The sequence below is a fragment of the Aulonocara stuartgranti genome (genome assembly GCF_965226115.1).
Source record: "Aulonocara stuartgranti genome assembly, chromosome: 5".
In the NCBI taxonomy this organism is placed as follows: domain Eukaryota; kingdom Metazoa; phylum Chordata; class Actinopteri; order Cichliformes; family Cichlidae; genus Aulonocara; species Aulonocara stuartgranti.
The window spans coordinates 17,189,594-17,210,022 of NC_138943.1; the positions used below are offsets into that span (position 1 = coordinate 17,189,594).

Here is a 20,429-nt window from a genome sequence, read left to right on the forward strand (position 1 = left end):
ATAGAAAGCACTGAAGTAAATGTGTATATATGAAAAAAATACACACACACATATGTATATATACATAGTGCGTGATAATGTAGCTCTGAAAAGCAGAAAGAGGAAAAATGAAACTGAATAAAACAGAATTAATATTACGTGTTTTGTTTTATATAATGACCCAATGAAGAAATCTTACTGACTAAATAAAGATTTGGATGCAAAATAAATGCTGCTGAATTAAAGTGTTGGTGCAGCTATGCTGAAAAAAACCCTACTTTTTACAAGCAGCAGTCCTTCATTTTTTAGAGCATGTTTGTTGGAAATTTTATACATTTACAACACTGGAAATTCATTCAGCAGGGCTATTTTATATAAAATCAAACAAATTTAATGTATTTATATGATATGATATATCTTTATTAGTCCCACAAGGGGAAATTTCATAAACTATATGAAATACTTATACATATATAAAGTGTTTTGAGTTTCATCTATTTTTAAAATTCACAATAACTTTAGTATATTCACTTAAGGCATGTACAGTTTTACCTTACCATAATAGTATGAATGTTCTCAGACGTACAGATGCTCTCAGTACATAGGGGTAGATCAAAGCTTTTTTTTATTGCACGTCATTCTTTCCAACAGTTATGAGCCCTCATGACTTCTTAAGTACAGCACATACCCACGTGAAGTTTTCAGACACATTTAAGCTGTTAAAAACCACAACCAAATCATCCACCCACTCCAAGTGTCAGCATAATGTTTTTCCATAATCAGCTTTGAGCATGGGCCCACACTGATGACGTAGAAGTCTCAAAAATGTATTAAACATGATACACTCGGTGTTAAATGGTTAAAGCTTGCGGGTAAGTGTGGAAGTGGCTCAAAAAATGAGGTACTGTGAGTATAATTATCACTTATTTGCACTTTGTAATTCATAGTTGTGCTTTTATGACTGACCTTTTATGACCTTTCCTCCCGTCTGAGTGCAACTGCACTCCTCAGCTGAACAGCTCTGCTTTGCTTTATTCAATTTAAAGATTCTCCATACTGAAAATATAAGCCTGATACTCCCACTTGTCATGACAAAGGATATATCCGTGAAGTACTGGTGCAGTGTAGCTCAGTTTGTTGATCCAAATGAGTACTTGGAGACTGAACTAACACCATCAACATACTTTAGCTTTTATTATCCTTGATGTTCTGCTTTTCTTTTGTCCTCAGGGTCCTTGGATCGCTCCAGAATTTTGAAGCTTTCTCAGAAGCCTTTCAGTGCCAAAAAGGCAGTCCAATGAACCCTGAGCTGAAGTGTCGGGTCTGGTAGAACTCCTGAGATTTGTTGGTTTTCTTAGCATGGGCAAGTCAAATCAAAAGAATAAGTTGTACTTTAAAACCCACAGAGATATCCTGCTCATGACTTATTCCAGTATGTTTGGGGCCGAGTGATGACGCAGACACGTGCATATATGGTACCGTAGGTGTTTTTTAAACAGCTGGCGTCCTCAGTACTCCATAGGTTCTTAAATTTAAAGCACGCAGATTGTAAAAGAGAAACTTGCTTGAATATCTTATCAAGTTTGAATTATTGTCAGTGGATGAGGAGGTCAGTTGTTCCCTTTTGTTTTGTTTTTATTTGTATTTTTTTAATGTCCCACATCGGGGCACATGAATGGAAAGGCTACATGGAAAAGATGAGACTTTTTGAAAGGCTTAATGAGGTTGACTTTAAATGCCCAGCGAGCATTTGTTGAACAAATTCTTCTCATAAATCTTAAGTGGATTTTTGTAATTTAATGTGTAGCCTTTCATCTGATGTACTGTTTTTAAGACATCGTGCCACTTCAGAAGGAATAATGGTGAGCAAATCTGACTCTGGCTGAAGAGCATGAAATAAATGAGAACTTACGGCTTTGCTGATGCAAAGCTACAAAAGAATTAGTCACACTCTGAGAGTTTGGTCATTCACTGTTACATGAAAACAAATTGCTTAAAGACTTTAAGACTGTTAAATCTTTGCAGCTTTAACCTTAAATTAACACTCTGAGGGAGCTGCTGCGTTTAGCATTTTTACACTTACGGCATGGATAAATATTTAACATTTTCAAAGCTGGCTAAGCAGTTTTCTAAGTTTCTTTGCCACATTTTGCAAATGATTGTTACTCAATACTCTACCACGGAAATGTACTATATACATGTACTGTATGTCATGACACTTTGCTGTGGCCTGCTCCTTAGATCGTGAGAAAAAAAACCCAGGATTTGTTGGAGGTCGAGTGATGTGACATTGATATTAGTTGCATTATTGGTTACTCCCACTTTTGACTGTAATCTGTTTAGACCCCAGTTGTTATGTGTTTCTGAAGCCGAGAGGTTAAAGAGCTGAGCTCAAAATCCTTAACATGACGTGAACCTACATTCATTTTATAAAATAATGTTACTCGTGTGAGATCTGTAAGTTCACATTTAACCCAAAATAGTGCTTGGGTTTTTAGTTTTGTGCGCTTTCTTTCCGACATGAGTGAAAACTCACACAGACATTTAGCCTCTGGGGCGTAGCCAATTACATGCTGTGCTGAAATGAGGGGAAAACCCCCTCAGATACACTTGGACAGGCAGCAGATGAAGTGGTTTTCTTCTGATCTTGCATTGATCAGTGTCGTATGAGATGAAAGGATGGAGCGCGGTGACCGCTGTAGCTGATCCACAAGCTCGCACTGAAGAATGGGGCTTGTCATTAACAAGATGGCCAGGGCCAGGACTGTTATTTTCTACCTTTATTAACAAGTAATGACAGGAGAATCAAAGAGGATGGAGACACTGGCTGCCGTAAGCCGACATTTTTGTGCTGGAGAGAGCTTTCAAACACAAACAACACACACACACACACAGACGGTTTTGAATGTTTGCTGTCACTGGTCACATTTAGGGTGGCCTTGGTTAACTGAACACGACTGTTAGGTCTCAACAGAGGCTGCTAAATTGAATGTGCATATTGAAGCTTTATACTTTCAGAGGGTCAGTCTCAGTGCTCCAAACAACAAAAACTGTTGTTTCAAACAGGGGGGGGGAGAGGAAATATTACTGAGAGATTTTTCCCCAGAATCTAAGTGATGACAGTGTGCTGCCATCTCAAAGACAAATGTTTGACATTTTGGGAAATGCATTTAAAAAATATATACATGTAGGTATTCATTTTCATATTTTCACATTTAATAACAAAGAGGAAACTGTTACATCTGACTAATGGTAACAAAATTCACCTTTCAGCACCTTTGTCGTTTATAAATCACAAGGATGTCTACTAGAAATTACAGCTACTGTATATACTTAAAGATTTTCCCAGAGAACAACAATCACTTGGCTACAGTTAATAACCCTGGCTGTATCTAAAATCATTATGTATTATATTTTAATTAAGCCAGACCCAACTTTATCACAGGTGGGTAAAAAAAGCAAAGGACAAAATAGTTAAAGTCTCTTAACCCGTAAACCTTGAAACACGAAATAGTTACCAGTAATTTTTTTTTTTAAATCTTCTGACAAAATCTTCTAAACAATATAAAGTTAGGATGCAAACCTCTAAGTCAAGTTTGGCAAAAGTTAATTAAAAAACAAAACCTGCCAAAGAATCAAAAAGAGGCACAACTGGGGGGTAAAAAAATGTTTGAAAATCAGCTAGCAATGTGGCTCAAAATCAACTATAATCACAATAGTTGCAGTCTACTATATATATATATATGCGCTGAGAATGATACAAATAACTTTGTTGAGTGAACTGGTAACTGCAAGGGTGGGAAAGGCAGGGGTTATCCTAGGGCAGGTGGTAATAGCATGATCTGAAATGACAGAAGGGTTAGAGTTTGAATAAGCTGTGACAGAATCTTCTCCCAACGGAGGCCAGAAACTAACACAGCCAACCCATAGTGGACCACCAGGAGCAGTCATGTAGAAGATAAAGGGTGCAGGCGGACAGGCAGGAGGGACGAATGGTCCTGCTGGAGAAGTTGAAAGCAGAGCTGGGACAAAGAGACGGGACAGTTGCTCAGAGCAGGATACCTACTCGCCACTGTGCAGCTATTTTAGCTTGAACCTGATGTCACCTGATGTGAGGATAATGTCTTTATATTCCTCAGTTCTCAGTGTTTTTTGAACCAGAGAGATAAAACACTGATAGTTCAATTCAATTAAGTTTTATTTATACAGCACCAAATCACAACAACAGTTGCCTGAAGGCGCTTTATATTGTAGGGTAGACCCTACAATAACCAGTGTTGGGCAAGTTACTTTGAAAAAGTAATTAATTAGAGTTACTAGTTACTCCTTCAAAAAAATAACTGAGTTACAAGATTCTGAAAGTAATTAATTACTTGAAAAGTAACTATTGCGTTACTTTAAAAAAATGTTTAACCCTCTGGGGTCCGGGGATAATTGGCCATTTTTAACCACTTTTGATGTTCCCTCCACATTTCACCTTTAAAAACTATTTACTTTGCCTTGTTTGGTATCATTCTTTTCAGCACAACCTCACGTGTCTGAATTTACAGTTATGTTTTCATGTTGACATACTGTATTAACACAATTGATCTAAAATCAGACAAAAAACATAAAATCCGAGTAGAAAAAGTTATATTTTTTTACTGTAACAACCAAAAAACATGTTTAATGAATCATATTTCATAACTTTAAATGCAAATATAAATTCTCCATTTTAAAATCATATGCACAAGTTTTGCAAACAACAAAGTTATTTGCAGCCATTTATCTTTTACCCCCTTTTCTTTTTAATAACCATTCAAACTGTTTACATAACAATCAGCTGTTCTGCATTCAATAAGATGCCGCACAAATTATTTGTGCCACTCCAAATATTTCTGTCCACTATAAAGGAGAACATCACAGCCTGATACCTGCAGGTCTGAGAGCAGGTGTATCACTCCTGTTTCTACCTGGAGACAGCAGTCACCTCATTGTTCTGACACACAACACAGAACTATCCACAACACTACACACTAACTCCACAAGACACATTAACTACACACTCCAAACACGCTAAACGTCACAAATCTCTCACATCTCAAAACGCACTCTCTCTTTTTCTGCTCTCTCTCTCTCTCTCTCACTGTGACTCCTAAAACTTCCCCCTCTTCCTAAACAACCAAATCTCATGTTGCCATATCATTTTTTGATTGGTCGACTTGGTGCATTTTTCCACCAACACGAAGGGGCTGGTTTTTTTTTTTTTGTTTGTTTTTTTGGTCATAAGCAGCAAGTGCTTACTAGCGCTGTCCTTAGACAGTAAACGTGATGAAACTATTCAGGAAAAACACCGGTATATATTGTTTATCATGACTCTGGTTTTACGAGGCCTATCAACACAATTTAAAAACTGGTATATATCACCTTGTATGTCTTTAAGTGGTCATGTGATTGGCTTACCATGACTACTTTATTCTTCCTCAGTCAAACAGCAGCACTCATGCGATCGTTTTGCCCCCTTAGCTCCAGGTGTTGTGCTAGAAAGTGATCGTGATTACAGTCCGTGGGAGCGCGCGCAGCTGCTTAAAGCTGTAGCGCCCAGATTACTTACGTAGTCAGCTACTTCCGTGCAACTGATATAAGATGCGGTAAGCTGAACACAGCTTCAACCGTCTGTTGAAAAATAGTAACGTGACCGCATTTTCTTGTTAGTAACGGTAACGGCGTTGTAACGATAGAGACAGTAATTAGTTAGATAACCCGTTACTGAAAAAAGTAACACCGTTACTCCCATCACTGACAATAACACATACAGGACTGGACAAAAGATAGAGGAGAACGTCAACGACACTGGCAGGAGTTCAGGTATTTGGTGAAGACCATGCACTCCAGGTTCCCGTCAAAAGTCAAAAAAAGGCTACTCTCAGCCAATCTCTGTGCTCCTCCAGAGCAAGCTCCACAGCTGTCAGTTCACAGTTGTTAGCATCTTCTGTTCTTTCTTTACCGGAAAGCTTCCAGCAGAAAATCAAAGGTATATGGATGGACATACAGTGAACGGTCACTCCCAAAGTTTGTTAAAGTCCTGGAAGTGCCAGCTGATGAGCTTCTGTATGTCACCAACAAATATGAGTACAAATGAAACTGTGAATCAACATGAATTGCAAAGTAGGAAAGAATCATGACAGACTCTGGTCAATTTTAATTACGTTTTATTTAGCATCAAAGGTAAAGAGCCTACAATAACACAGAGAAGCAGAGTGATACTGTGTGATGGCATTTGAACATGTCAGACTGTAAGCATAATTTAAACCAAGAGCAGTAGAGGGTCACAAAACCGTGTGACCCTCTACTGCTACTGAGCAGTACTCTACTGAGTGACCGACAGGTGCATTTTTAACTACTAGAGAGGGCGTTTTCTTTCTATAGCTTTAGGCAATTTTAGTTCCCTTTGGACTGATATGCGATTTCCTTCTGTTTCAAGTTTTTTTTATGCCGAGCCCAGTGAGGTATCAGTCCTCTGCTAACTTTCTCAAAATGTCAGATGTTTCCTTTGAACAACATCGCACATTTTAAAGCGATGCTGGGAGATGGTTAGAAGACAAACAGTTTAAACTTCATGTTTTGTGCAACAAGTTGTTAACTGAACAAGGGTATAACAAATAAAACGTGTTATTGTAGATGCTTGATGTTCTCCACGGAGGAAAATCAGGTACAGAAGAAAGTGTGTCTTCACTTAGTTTTAGCACCACATTTACCTAAATTGTGAAATTGTGTCGTTTTGAAGTTACCAACTAGAAACGCATTTTTTGCTATATATGAACATGTTTCAACCTGTATACCCATTTAGAGTTTATTTAGCTAAATGAATATTTATGAAATATTATTGCTTTGCAAGATTCCAGATGTTTAAGATGTTTTATGAATGTTCCTGCTGCTATGTAATTATCTAGACTGCTATTTTTGTGACTCAGATATGTTATTATTGCCATTAAAGTGACTGTCTCAACTGGCGCAATCTCAAGTCTCTCCTTTAAAAGTGCAATTTATTTTTTTAACATAAAACATGACTAAATCTTTTAGAAACCATTCTCAAACTGCAAAAGACTAAAAGATGGACACAGCCACAACTGCATCACCCATCGGTTTGTGCACTACCTTTATACACCTCATGGCTAGCTTAAGGCCGTCCCTATCTCTCTTTCTGAAACCAGGAAAGGCCATTTGTTGACAGGAAGGGAGAGCGCTAAATTATCAGTGAGCAGACTTGGTTAGGAAGGTCACAATTTCTGTCAGACAGCCGCAATAAAAATCCTCCAAATGGCACCAAGACAACACAATCTGGACAAGAAGTACAGTTCAGTTTGTAACTATTTTTTAAAGCCAGTAATTACAATCACTCACCACCAAGTTACTCTTGAACAGTAAGACCCTGCATAAATAAAACACATAAACAGACTCGGCCTGCAGACCATCACCTGAGTGCTGGTGATCCACTCGTTCCTCTAAACGTTTCAACTTTAAATAAACTCTTAAAAAAATATATTTGTTTACTGTTTACTCTTACTTGTGTCACAGGCTGGCTCAAGGAACTGACAGAGGAGAGGAAGACTTGAACTTTTAACTAAATATTATTTTCATAAAATGCAAGATAACCATAATATGAGGAGAGTAACTCAGTAACATCAGTGGAGTGCATGCATGAGGAAATAGACCAGTGTTAGGTATCATGACAGAGGGCCTAAAATATCATCTGAATCTAAGTTTATGTTACAGGTTTGTGAACTTGTCCAAAAATGATATATAGTAAATTTAATATATGAGCATAAAATGAATCAGAAGTGACATTTTTCTATAAAGTGAAGCTACAAAATGGGCCAATTTCAGCTTTAAATTATAAACAAAAAGAGCTGTAGGTGTTAATATTTGAGCCCTGTCAGTTTAGATTTTGTTTTTAAAGTAAATTTTTGTGGATTTTTATCTTTTCTCCTGAGACGACAGTGAAGAAAAGACAGAAGAGAGGAGACAGACATGCAGTGAACATTGTCAGAGCACAGTCAAACCCAGACCTCTGCATTAGCTTTATGACATATGGGTCACCTGCTGTGCCCAGTGAGCTAAAACAGCCTCCAGAGTGTTGAATTATTAATGAAAACAATTCTTCTCTCATATCAAGAAGTCAAATACCTCCTGACCCATTTTGAAAGTCTTTAAATGAAGTCAAAGGCTTTTTAATGAGCAGATATTGTTAGACACATACAAAGTAAAGCTTGTTCTTTATAAACTGGATATTAAAAAAAGACAATCACAGTGATGTAAACACAATTTAAATGTAAAATACCAGCTGTTGTAAAAACAAAGATTAGAGCACTATTTGTACCATAAACCATTACAGTTTATTAAAAAACAAACAAACAAACAAACAAACAATAGATTAAAAACTGTGGCACTGGAATATTATTAGTGATTTAATACTTCATTGTCAATCATTTTAAACGGTATCCCACTTCATGAATCTTCCAAAGAGGCGAGACGTGCAGTTCAGGTACGAAGAGCAGCTCCGTCATCATCGTGTACAAACATCATCGTTGCACTGCAACAGATGACAAAGATGCATTAAACAATGAGAACAATAAATAATGAGCCTCAGCCATGTATTTAGGAGAAGCAGCAGCTCATAGATAAAGATGCCGCTCACCGATCACCTTTTGTGGATAAAGCTCCATCAATAGGAAGCCTTGTTTGTCTAAACACCGCGTCTTGTTTGCGGTCCCTCAGAGTGATCGCTCAAGTTAGAACACGAGTCATTCTTGTGGGAAATCTAGTTTGAGAGTTCCCAAACCTGGGCACAGATAGAAGAACCTCCAAAGTAAACAGAAAGGTTTGAGGAGAGACATTACTTCTAAACCCATGAGTGGTCTTAGTGGTTTTATCTGGACCAGCCTGTGACCTCTCTCTGTTAACAAAACATTGCCCGGGCCTTTCCAAACCAGACATTAGCTTGTGACTTTTACTCGTTCCTGACACATTTTGACCCCTCAGAGATAACAAGGTCTATTCTGTTGTGGGTTGCAGAGATGACATCGGCTGGTCGTCAGAGATCATGGGGACATGTTGCAATAGTTTCGACACGGTGGATTCTGTGGGAAGCGAGCAATAGCGCTCAGAGGCAAAGTGGTTGAAGAGCATGTGCTGGATGTGACGGGCATGTCGAAAGCCCTGACGATCACAGGACAAACCCTGCAGAACTTAAAGTGTTAGGCCCATGATCTGTGAGCAGTTTGTTTTGTGAATACACTAACATAAACCTAGGCCACATTTTTTTGAAATCTTATAAATCAAACTGAATTCTTATATCTTATACCAACACAGCAATCAATGCAGCTCATTCTCTGAAGCAGAGTTTCTCAAAGTATATCAAAGGTTCTCAGAGCTACAGCCATCAGGATGTGGATGACCGGAGAGGGCGGGGGGGATCTAAGTTGAATGAAAATGGTTGTACAGGAGATAAACAACAGTTTGCTGATCTGACCTTTACTTCATTAAAGTTCAGATTTATTGTTGTCAATGACTGATAAAAACTGACAGGTGTGGGGCTTCTTTTCTTTTCTTTTTTTTTTAGTTTGTGAAGAGAGAAGGAAAGAAAAATAAAACACTGCACTGTCTGTCTGAGACCTGGGGCCCGTTCTTCGTACCTCGCTAAGTAGGTTAGCCGGATTAGATTGTTGACGATTTCGCGTGATCCTGGATCAGTCGGTTCCCCGAAGCTCATCCGGGACTTGCTGTCATAGCAACAGAGCCGTAAGCGTAAACCTGCTCGGGAGCAGGTTTACTTTATGTAAACAGGATTAGATCGCGGCCACGCAGGTATGTCCGCTTCATTTATACGAAAGCAACAGCGATATTTTTCCACTGTTTCACCATAAATAAATATTATCAATGTAACTAAAGATAATGCAGCACTTGATCCTTTTATTGATGTCACACAGATACATACAGGTCATTTCCTAAAAAAGGGAAATGAACTATTAACATTCTATTACATGTATGTGATTATTACAGATGTAATTCATATTTCAGAGTAGTAATTGTAAACTAGAAAGCGAAAATTTCTGAAGAAATTTTAAGTGTGCCTATGCCGCCGCTAATCAGTATAGTTTGCCATTCAAACAGCTACAGAGAGCAAAACTCAGCAGAGCAGCCATTCTCCACCATGAACTATGGTAAAACCAAACACCGCTCGCGCCTCACAGATGACAGCTTACAGTTTTGTGTAAAGATGAGGTGACTTCGTACAGCCCCAATTTGTAGACGCTGTGCGCAGAGGTTCATAAGCAGACCCGACAATGTTTGCATGAACACACTTTGAAGCATTACGTTATGGACCACTTTTCACACATAGTTGCTGTACCCACACAGCCGGCTGTAGCTTTTCATCTCACAGCCCGACACATACAAAGAAAAAAAAAAAGCAAAAAAAAAAAGCAGAGAGAGCACAGACTTTACACCTGAGAGGCGTGATTGCAGATATCGCTGAGGTGGGTCCACCTCCCCTGCAGCGGCACTGCAGACCACGCCCTGCCACACACATCAAACACGTAAAATAAATATTTATGCACTTTTCATTCACTTTGTTATTTTTACACAGTGTTCTGAATGATTAACAATGGTCTACAGCCAATCTTGTGTATTATTATACAAACTTTGGTTGTAAGATTCAGATAACTATTTAATAAAAGCTAAATATTTTATATGAGAGTAAGAAAGAAAAGTATATCTTTGTCTCATACTCATCAGACAATACATGAACCTCTCAATAAACAAAATATATGCTCAGCTTAAATGACAAACCGCTATTTTACACAGTGGAACACTTATTTTTAAACAAAACCAATGCAGTTCGCCACTGACAGTGCTTACCTTTGCACATCACAGTAAACACTGAACCAAGATGGCGCCCACGCGAACGAGAAATCTGAACTACGGTGTCCTGCAGAGGACAAATGGTCAAAATTGCTAAAATTTACAACATATATGCAGCTCAACAGCGACACCTTGTGACTTATTCCAGTCACTACCTTACATATACATAACGTCTTACCTGACATTCAGTTCACCGGACACTCATACTGAATCACCAGCCCATATAAATGAAAAATAAGTCCAGCAGCCAACCAAGAGTCATCACGAAAGACTAGGGGTGACACGACAGCGTGAGCGGGCCTGGGTGTCAGCCAGCCCAGCCTGGGTGTCGCCCAGCCTGGGTGTCAGCCAGCCCGACCTGGGTGGCAGCCAAGCCGCGCTAGCCAGCTAGCCGCCATGCGGCGGTGAAACGAGAGCGTTAGCCGGCCTGGGTATCAGTCAGCCCGGCCTAGGTGTCAGCCAAGCCGCCCTAGCCAGCTAGCTGCCATGCGGCGCTAGCAGTAACATCGTGAGAGATATGGGACTTCTTGATAAAATATGGGACTTCTTGATAAAACGAGCAGATATTTGAAGTTTACACCCCTACATTCTCGCCTGAAAATAGGGGAGGCTGTCATAAAGTTCAAAATCAGTAACTTAGCGCGCACAGCTGTATAGAAACTCCGCACAGCTGTATAGAAACTCCGTGGTGCTAGCTAGCACGCAGTACAGTTATTGTAACTGTCAGCACAACGAAAATAAACTACACCTAAACTCGGTTTATATCTGACCCAAATAGAGTGCAGTTAATAACGTCTTACCTGAAATTCAGTTCACCAGCCGCCTGCTTCTCCTGCATTGGGTTTCCCTTATCCACGATTGAGCTCCGCGTTAGCCACCACCGGTCGATCGGTGTTTCTTTCCTCGCATACGAGGGGAAGAGACATATACCGGTGGCTAACGCGGAGCTAGCTAGCCACCGGTATATGAACAACTCAGTTATTTTTTCCACATCGACCAGCATCATCGGCCCATATAAACGAAAAATAAGTCCAGCTAAGACAAAGACTGTTTGCGGAGCGATCGGGGGTGAAAGGAGTTAGAGACGCCTCACTGAAAGCCAAGCCTGGGTGCTTTTGAGCGAAGCGGCGCTAGCTAGCCGAGCTAGCTAGCCGGCTAGCCGGTCGGCCAAACTAGCTAGCCGGCTAGCAGCAACATCGTGAGAAATCTGTTGCTAATATGGGATGTTTTGACAAAACGAGCAGATATTTGACGTTTACACACCTACATTCTCACCTGAAAACCGGTCGATCGGCGGCCGCCTCACATGTTTCTTTCCCCACATATGAGGGGAAAGAGACACATACCGGTGGCTAGCTAGCTCCGCGTTAGCCACCACCAAACAACTCAGTTAGTTTTTCCTCATCGACCAGCATCATCGGCCCATATAAACGAAAAATAAGTCCAGTGTGAAACAGTCGCTTGGCGAGCGATCGGGTGGTTTAGCGAGTGTCAGCCTCTTAAGTTTAAGACAAGCCCGGCTGCTTTTTAAGCGACGCGGCGCTAGCTACCCAGCTAGCGTCAGTACACAGGAACTACTTCCGGTAGTTATACAAAATAAAAGCGTCCACAGGGACACAGCGGCCGCCTCGCATTACTCCCGACATACCACTAGAGTGAGCCAGCACACCACAAATGAAGTTTTCTTGTTCTCCATTCATTTCAATGGGAAAAAACTTGCATTAAAATATTCATATTTAAAAAACTATAGAAGTAATAAACACCAAAAGTCATAGCAACTCATTCCAGCTCCAGCCGCACACAATGATATATCATATGTGAACCTTGTCTCAAAACTGTGGGGCGAGTTAAGGTCCAAAATTTCAGGCGGAAAAAGAATAATAATAATAATAATAATAATAATAATAAATCCGAGCAATAGTAATAAGTGTGCCTTCGCATAGGCACACTTAATTACTTCGTGTAATCGAGATGAGAGACCACGGCTATAAAAGCGAAGGTGGATTTGGGAAGCCTGTCGCAGCCATGTCCTGTCCGTATACGCGACCAACCCATTGCGGAAGGTGCAAGATTGATAAGGAGAGTCCTCAGAATTCAGCGTATATTGCGGGATAGACAGGATCCTTTAGCTCAGCGCGACAGTGTGCTCATAGAGAGATATCGATATTCCCGTGAGGGTATTATTTACTTAACCAACTTGTTGACGAGGGGGTGCAGGACCACCACCTGTCTTTTTTTCCTCTGCCCTTTTCTTGGTTGCTGTTATGAACAAACTAACAGAGTATTACAGGCCAGTATTACCTTGCCAAGAGACGCAAAGCAATCTAAGAGATAAATATTACCATTCTGTAGAATACTCCTGTATTCCACTTTTACTTGTTCCCATGTTCTTGTGGGTCCTGTTGTGGCTCTAATGTGAAAGGGGATATAATATAACATATTATAATATAATATAATGCCATATGATATTGGACAATATAGTGTCATATGATAGATCTACCCTACCGCCTACTGGTGTTGGCCAGAGGGGCCGATGGCGCGATATGGCAGCCTGGCTACAACCGTAGCTGCCTCCACCAGTGTGTGAATGTCGGAGTGAATGAATAGTGGTATCGTAAAGCGCTTTGGGTGCCTTGGAAAGCGCTATATGAACCCAATCCATTATTATTAGTATTATTATTAAATTACCTACGAGTTTGATTTGTCAGCAACTTTCTGCCAGCCCTCTCTCCTTGCTTTTGCAGCCTTTGCAGTGTTCTCTTGCGTTTTAATTAAACTCTGAAACTCCTGAAATCCCTCACTCATGAGTTCTTGCTCTGCTGCCGGAAAATACCGAGCACGCCCCTTCGACATTTTCGCCGACCAATCAGCGGGTTGCCGATCAATGTTTCTACTATCGATGCGTAGCCCCTTTTACGACACCCAGTGATGTCACATTCCTGCGTCCAGCTGTAGTAATCGTCAACAGCAGGTGTGTTCGGGGAACCGGATTAGCGAGCTCACGGTTAGCGCGATGATTTGATCTTGGATGTGTCATTTGATCTTGGATGTAGTAAGCGACGTACGAAGAACGGGCCCCTGTGCAATGCCTGCACTTACAAACTGATAACATATAAACTGCTGTGCTTAACTGATGTTAAAAAGACAGTTTTTTTGTAGCCTGAATAGGTGAAATGGGATGCATAAGTGTTACCATTTTCATTAAACACAACAAATGCTCTGATTTTGCAAAACTAATTTGTAAGTGTAACAATATGAACACTTAATCCTGAGATTATTCTTTCTTATCAAGAACACAAAGCCAGCGCAACTCACCCTGCAGAGTGAAGCAATACTGAAGCTTTGATGTTTTATGATGGTTTTATTACGACATGCTGATGTCAGCCTGTTATGGCGTCATATATATTACTCGATATGGCTTCTTGAAACTTTTTTAGAGGTCATCCTTGACCTTGGGTGCTGACTGTGAAAGTCAAGGTCAAATGCTTAGCCAACCTAGGTACTCCTGTCACCCAGGTTGAAAGACAATCCAAAAACAAAACACATGTGAGTAATATAAAGTTTTTACTGATTTTGGCCTGACCTTGATCCCATTTTCACCAAAATGAAATCAACTCCTTATTGTTATCTGCCATCACACAAAATGTGAATATGTCTTGAAACCTCTGAATGCTAGACTGCTAACAAACAGACAAACAGAACATATTACATACTCCATAGTGTTACTCTTGTAGATGTTTTTATTATAGACACAGCACCGCAATCAGCAGCTGGTTAGCTTATCTAACAAGTGCCTGGCTCTGTGGGAACATAATAAATACCACCTCAGAATAAGATGTGCAAAACCTTTTTTTTAAGTTTGGATACAGCAAGCCATTTCCATTCTTTGTGTTGTATTAAGCTAATTTTAGCCTGGCTGTAGCTTAATATTACAGTCCTGTTTCAATATTCTTGCGATGCCCCCAGCCAGAAAGCCAGATCTCTCAAGAGATTTAAGAGTAAATAGTGTTGTTGGGTCTTGTACGTTAACATAAACTAGTGGTTTTGCAATAGATACTAAATTCCTGTTTGCAGTAAGCAAACAGTTAAAAAGCAGGCACAATCTGTCACTAAAAATGTGTTAAGTGCTGAGACTTTGCATATAAACATAATGATGGTAGTGCAGTAAGCAAACAGGAACTTATGTTATTGTTAAAAAATTCCCTATGCAAGCAGACTACTTAATACTACATAGCCTCCAAAAAAAATACATCCCATGATTTAAAAGGTTCATGATTACGGAGGAATTTTGATCCTCTCCCTTTGCAACAGTCATTGTTGTAGATTTACTGCTGACTGGAATCATTGGCCCTGTCCTCTTGTTACATTTCTAGGAAAATCCAAGTCAGGTTACGCTGTAATTTACGACGTAGGGTTTCAGAAGGGTTTGAAGTTACTGCTGAAGCATAATTCCCAAGTAAGTGCTCAACTTCAAATTTGAAGTATCTGAAATCTAAGCAGCGCTTCATCACAGTGGTCGTAATCAATGAGGAGAATCACATGGATGCTACAGCGAGCCTCTAGTGAGGCTATTGCCAGTCGCATGGTGGAGGAGAAGCGACGATTATGAGCTCGCTACACAATAAGGTTGAGTCAGGACATTTTATAGAAAACAAATCCTCAGTATAACCATTTTTGAAAAGGCAATAATGCTCTAATAACATATAATTCTCAGTTTTACACTTTAAATCTGCTGTAGTTTTAATATTAAATATCTGTAGTTTCTGTTTTTCATTCACAACATGTTTGCCTGCCACAGGCTGTTTATCATTTGTCTCTCAGTGGTAACCAATTTATGACACTGTCATGACAACACTGACCTTCCAGCTTCTTAAAATCCCACTGTGCACATTAGGTAAGAAAATTCTGAGTCGCCTCTACCAGAGGGTTTAAAAAAAAGAAAAAGGATGTAAACAGGGCAAAATGATTAGGGTGGAAACCACATGAGGTAACAATGACCTCAACAGAAATGGTCACCGCAGCCAGTACTGCCAGTCATTCCCATGTCCTCTTACTAGACATGTCCCATTTCTGCTGTGCTGTACGAGTAATCTACCACACATACACAATGATGATGGTAGTGATCAAGGACTTGCTAAAAAATATGAATTCCTCCATAATATAGTGATAATTTCAATCTGCAGAGCATTTGTGCTTTTCAGCTTGCACTACAGCACCGCTATTATATGGATCTGTAAAATAACTGCTGTGTTTTCAAGTACGGAGATCATCTTCAGTCAAGTTTAAAAGGTTTCGGGGCCTTTGACACAGACACTGACAGACCATGAAGATGCTGTAATAAGTGTGAAATTGTCTGTGAAGAGGATACTCTGATGCATTTGTCTCTACTGACGTAAAACAGACTCTGTTGAAAGAAACTGATGATTAGATCCCTCCAGTGTTTTCACACACACAATGACACCAGTTTGCTCTATCCCATTTAACCCTTTGCTTTACAGCTCAGTTCATAGCATCAATTATAACATGGACATGCATGGTATGCCTTACCACTGGCCTCTGTCCTTCTTTTACTGTGGCTGAGATACCCAGAGCCTTGGTAATCTCCTCCAAAGGCAGGTAGTCTCCTGGTGAATCTTGGATAAAGTGCAGTAGGACCTTTTCTCCACCTTTGCAGTGCAAAAATAAATCACTTAGATACTTTCATCATATAAACAACTTGCTGGCCCTGTTTATTACAATATAATAATGTAACTTTGCTTTGGTTGCCTCACTAGGGATCCTTTTTTAAAAGCAAAATACATGAAAATAAAAAAAATGCTACGGCACACACAGAACAGTATTTCAAACATGTATGTATAGTGCAGTTTGGTTTAACGCAAAGCTTCTGTTTGATAAACTACTTCCAAACACAGAAAAATGTTAATATTATAGAAATAGAACTTCACAGGGTTTACTGTGTAGGTGTTGAAGGACTTTTGGTGGAGCCAAGGCTTTAACACTGGGAGACACACCAGACAAAGTGACCCACTACCTACTCTACCAGATGCCTTTTTCCATAAGGACAAACTGTTCTACCGCACCGTAAGAAGACTTTGGCACACAAAGAGGGAGAATTAGAGTGACCAACCATTTTATTTGTATTGTAAAATTAATTGAATACTGTCAAAAAAACCTTTTAATATAGTCTTCGTTTTCCTAATGTTGTGCTATAATGTATATATGTAATGTATTTAGGACTGTGCCTTTTTATTTGGTGAGCATATTTGCTTTTATATGTTTAAATATAGCTAATAATCTAACCTTAATATATTCGAACAATTGAAAAATAATCCTATACTTCATGTAAATGAGCAAGAATAGTCAGCAGACCTGTGGAAAACTGGATTTAGAAGTAAATGCTGCTCCTGACTGCGTCACCATAATGTGATGCTGCACTGCCCTCTAGAGGACACACCACAAAAATGCAACTTAAAATGACAGAACACCTTTTCTGTACTCAGTGCCATACCACAAGGTGAATTATGAGGAAAATCCTCTAATTTGTCATATGTTTTAACTCCTTATCTCCTGAATGGGTACTAGGGGTAACCTCTGAACTGAACTGAACTGAGCCATTTCTGTCATACTTCAGGCCTGCTTCCAGAACAAAATACCTGGGTTTTCATCAGAAGTTAGCACGGATGATCCCTGCCTATACAGCTTACCATGGATGCCCTTAAAAACCTGAAACCTGTGCTAATAGTTGTCAAACCACATCTTTATTGGTACAGACTGAGGTAACAAAACTTGTCATTAGGGGTACAGGGGAGGTGGTCATATGTCATCTTTATTTGGTAAAGGTTTAAACAATCAGTGCCTTTCCACTTACTTTTACATAATCTTAAAATGGACCCTTGCACCCCTCCACCCCACTGGTGTCCACCCAGTTTACCTTTGGCCACAATGACCATGCCTCCACTCTGGAGCAGATCTCCTGAGAAGTTTCCCTGGATTCCTTCAGCGCTGGCCTGAAAAAAGCAAAAGTTATCAGCTTGAAAAAGCCACCGTGTACCACTGCTCTTTTGTTTTTAATTCGTTTTTGAAAGTGACAAATATGTCTACCTTTGCTGCTACATCTCGTACTTTTTTCCCCAATGCTGCAGGAACCACACTTAAAGCGTTGTACCTGAATGGGAAAAGAATACAGTTTTTCCATTACAGAACATTAAATATTCGTGCATTTGATTTGATTTGATGAATGTTTTCATGATTCCTGTTATGATCCCAAGATGATGTTTTAAAATGATTGGGTTGGTGAAATTTGTTTACTATAATGAATTAATTGAGTCAAGATCAATACTGTTTAAGTTACTCCTTTTTTTAGTAAGTTTGACAATTTAAAGCAAATCACATCTTGGTCAAAGCACTGGTCTTAGGAGCTTATCCGTTTTAGGTTTGCAAGAGGTAGTGCTGAACACTACCCCAGCTGTCATAGGGCAAGAAGCACTGTTCACCCTGGGTAACAAATACGAAGACAACAGCTCATGCAGACAATCGCCTGCCGGGGTGCATGGCTAATTAACAACAGCTAGTTAATTTAACACTGATTGTAGTAAAACCCATGCAAAACAAGGAATAGCATGTAAACCCCACACATAAAGGCCCCAGCAGGTTAAAACCTAGAACAGGGTTGTCACTTTAATCCTAAGTGGGCCACAATGGGTGAAACTCTTCTTTCTGTTAGTGTAAAGAGATTTAACTATACATTTAATTCCCAAGATCTTTTAATGCAAGAAGTGTAATTTAAACATTACATCTCTGTCTTTCTACGTGATTAAAAAATGCTTCTTTGGGCTTGAAATGAAAGACAGAAATTTGTAATATTGCAGAAGAAAATTTTGTTAGCTCATTGCACAGACTGCCCTTTAGTTATAAAATGGAAACATTTAGTTGATTCATTTTGCTTTTCTTTTTTTACTGTGAACCCACTATAAAAATCACAAGTTTCTATTAATTATTTATTCGTTTAAGTATTACATATTTACTTTGGTGTTGTCTCTTGGGGGGGGGGGGGGGGGGGTCCTTTATCAGTTACAATTCAAAAAATTTATGTCCTCAATTTTTCCAAAGATGTTCAGTGGGCCAGATTGGAGTCTTTGTGCCTTGTGTTTGACATCCTTGACCCAGAACCTTCTTGGTGTACTGACATTAGCGCTCTACATTTATTGCACTCACCGTTTGAAGCCCAGATCCTTGTAGCATTTCTTTTGTTCATCCACATAAAGGGCTAAAAAAAAGGAAGCTGATTAATGATTATTCACAATCACACAGCAGGAGTGGCTGCTGACAATTTTGAATGCTCTCAGCAGGGAAGTTCTAGTCAGTTACAGAAGGCCTTTTTTTTTAAGATACTCTAGTCTGGTGTAACCTAATTTTTCGACAGCTTTTATAAGAACTTACCAAAAGATAAATTAATATGCACTGCACTGAATGATTAAGGATGCTTACGTCCTTTTAAAAAGCCTCCTTGCTTGAACTCCTGGAGCCCAAATTCTTCTGGTCCGACTCCCACTAGCGCTACCCCGTTGGCCCTCAGGTCTGGCTCCAGTTTGCTGATCTCTGATGCCGTCCACCGACATACCTGACAGCCAAACCTGCGCAGGAAGAAGAGGACCACGGGCTGGTCCTGCCACAGAGACTGGAGCTCTACTTTCTGAAAGACAAGCCGAAAGAAACAGCAAAACACACACACACACACACACACACACACACACACACACACACACACACAGTAAATATATGAGGAGCTGGCCCTGTGTGTTATATGTGCAAATGAAACGTTATGTCACAAGTGAACATCATCATTATGTCACTTTAAAGGCCTCGTTACTCAGCAGTTGTTTCAGTGCTGGGGAGGGGGGTGGGGAAACAGGTTTAATTTAGCTGCCTCGGCGGGGTAACAAGTCTACTACTTCATATCACAGCTTAATTTGAAAAAATAAAAAGGGGGTGGGGGGCACAAAAAAGCGAAGCAACTATCCGAAACGATAAATAAAGTCCACAGCTGTAACCCTCAGCAGCCGCCCATCTACGTAACTCACCTCCTCGCTTTCATCGCTCTTCAGTAAGTTTTTTCCAACTTTAGCAAGGTCGACTGACGCCATTTTCTCCGAGCCGGGTAAAAGACTCCAAAACACCACGAATTAAGTTCACAGATCAAGGTGACAAGCTTCGGGAGTGAGTGACTGTACAGTAAAGATGTCTGTTACACCCGCATAAACTGTTGCAAAACATCTACATCCGTATACGCCCACTCAACACGAACCTCCAATCATATTCAACTGGAACTGAAAACACAACCAATCAAGGGGCGTGCTACGAGTCGCTTTCAGCACGTGCAGAGAGTACTACAAGCAGCTTTTTTTCTTTCTTTCTGTTTTTTTGTAACACGGTGTAGTAGTTGTTGTTTTAAGATATCTGTTGATGCACATGTGAAGCATGTGCGGAACAATTTTAAGCTGACCCCATGCTCTGTGCTTACAGTCGTGGTAATATCTATATGTTGTGTA

The 20,429-nt window shown here is 39.9% G+C and overlaps 2 protein-coding genes across 7 annotated transcripts in view; one reads left to right on the top strand and one right to left on the bottom strand.

Annotated features, from left to right (window-relative positions):
* mmel1 (membrane metallo-endopeptidase-like 1) overlaps positions 1-6,971 on the top strand; it is a 55,157-nt gene extending 48,186 nt beyond the window's left edge. For all 6 annotated transcript variants that reach the window (XM_082532869.1, XM_082532866.1, XM_082532871.1 and 3 more), the window contains one exon: positions 1,210-6,971. In XM_082532869.1, coding sequence (XP_082388995.1) covers positions 1,210-1,309 — 100 coding nt within the window. In that variant the 3' untranslated portion in view covers positions 1,310-6,971. The remainder of the gene's footprint in view (positions 1-1,209) is intronic.
* prxl2b (peroxiredoxin like 2B) lies at positions 5,189-20,173 on the bottom strand. Its single transcript, XM_082532894.1, has 7 exons — positions 19,962-20,173; positions 19,369-19,573; positions 19,096-19,147; positions 17,983-18,046; positions 17,813-17,888; positions 16,429-16,547; positions 5,189-8,551 (listed from the first exon to the last, which is right to left on the bottom strand). The coding sequence occupies exons 1-7, from the start codon at positions 20,022-20,024 to the stop codon at positions 8,525-8,527; spliced, it is 606 nt and encodes a 201-aa protein (XP_082389020.1). The 5' UTR covers positions 20,025-20,173; the 3' UTR covers positions 5,189-8,524.
* Positions 20,174-20,429: the final 256 nt, after the last annotated feature.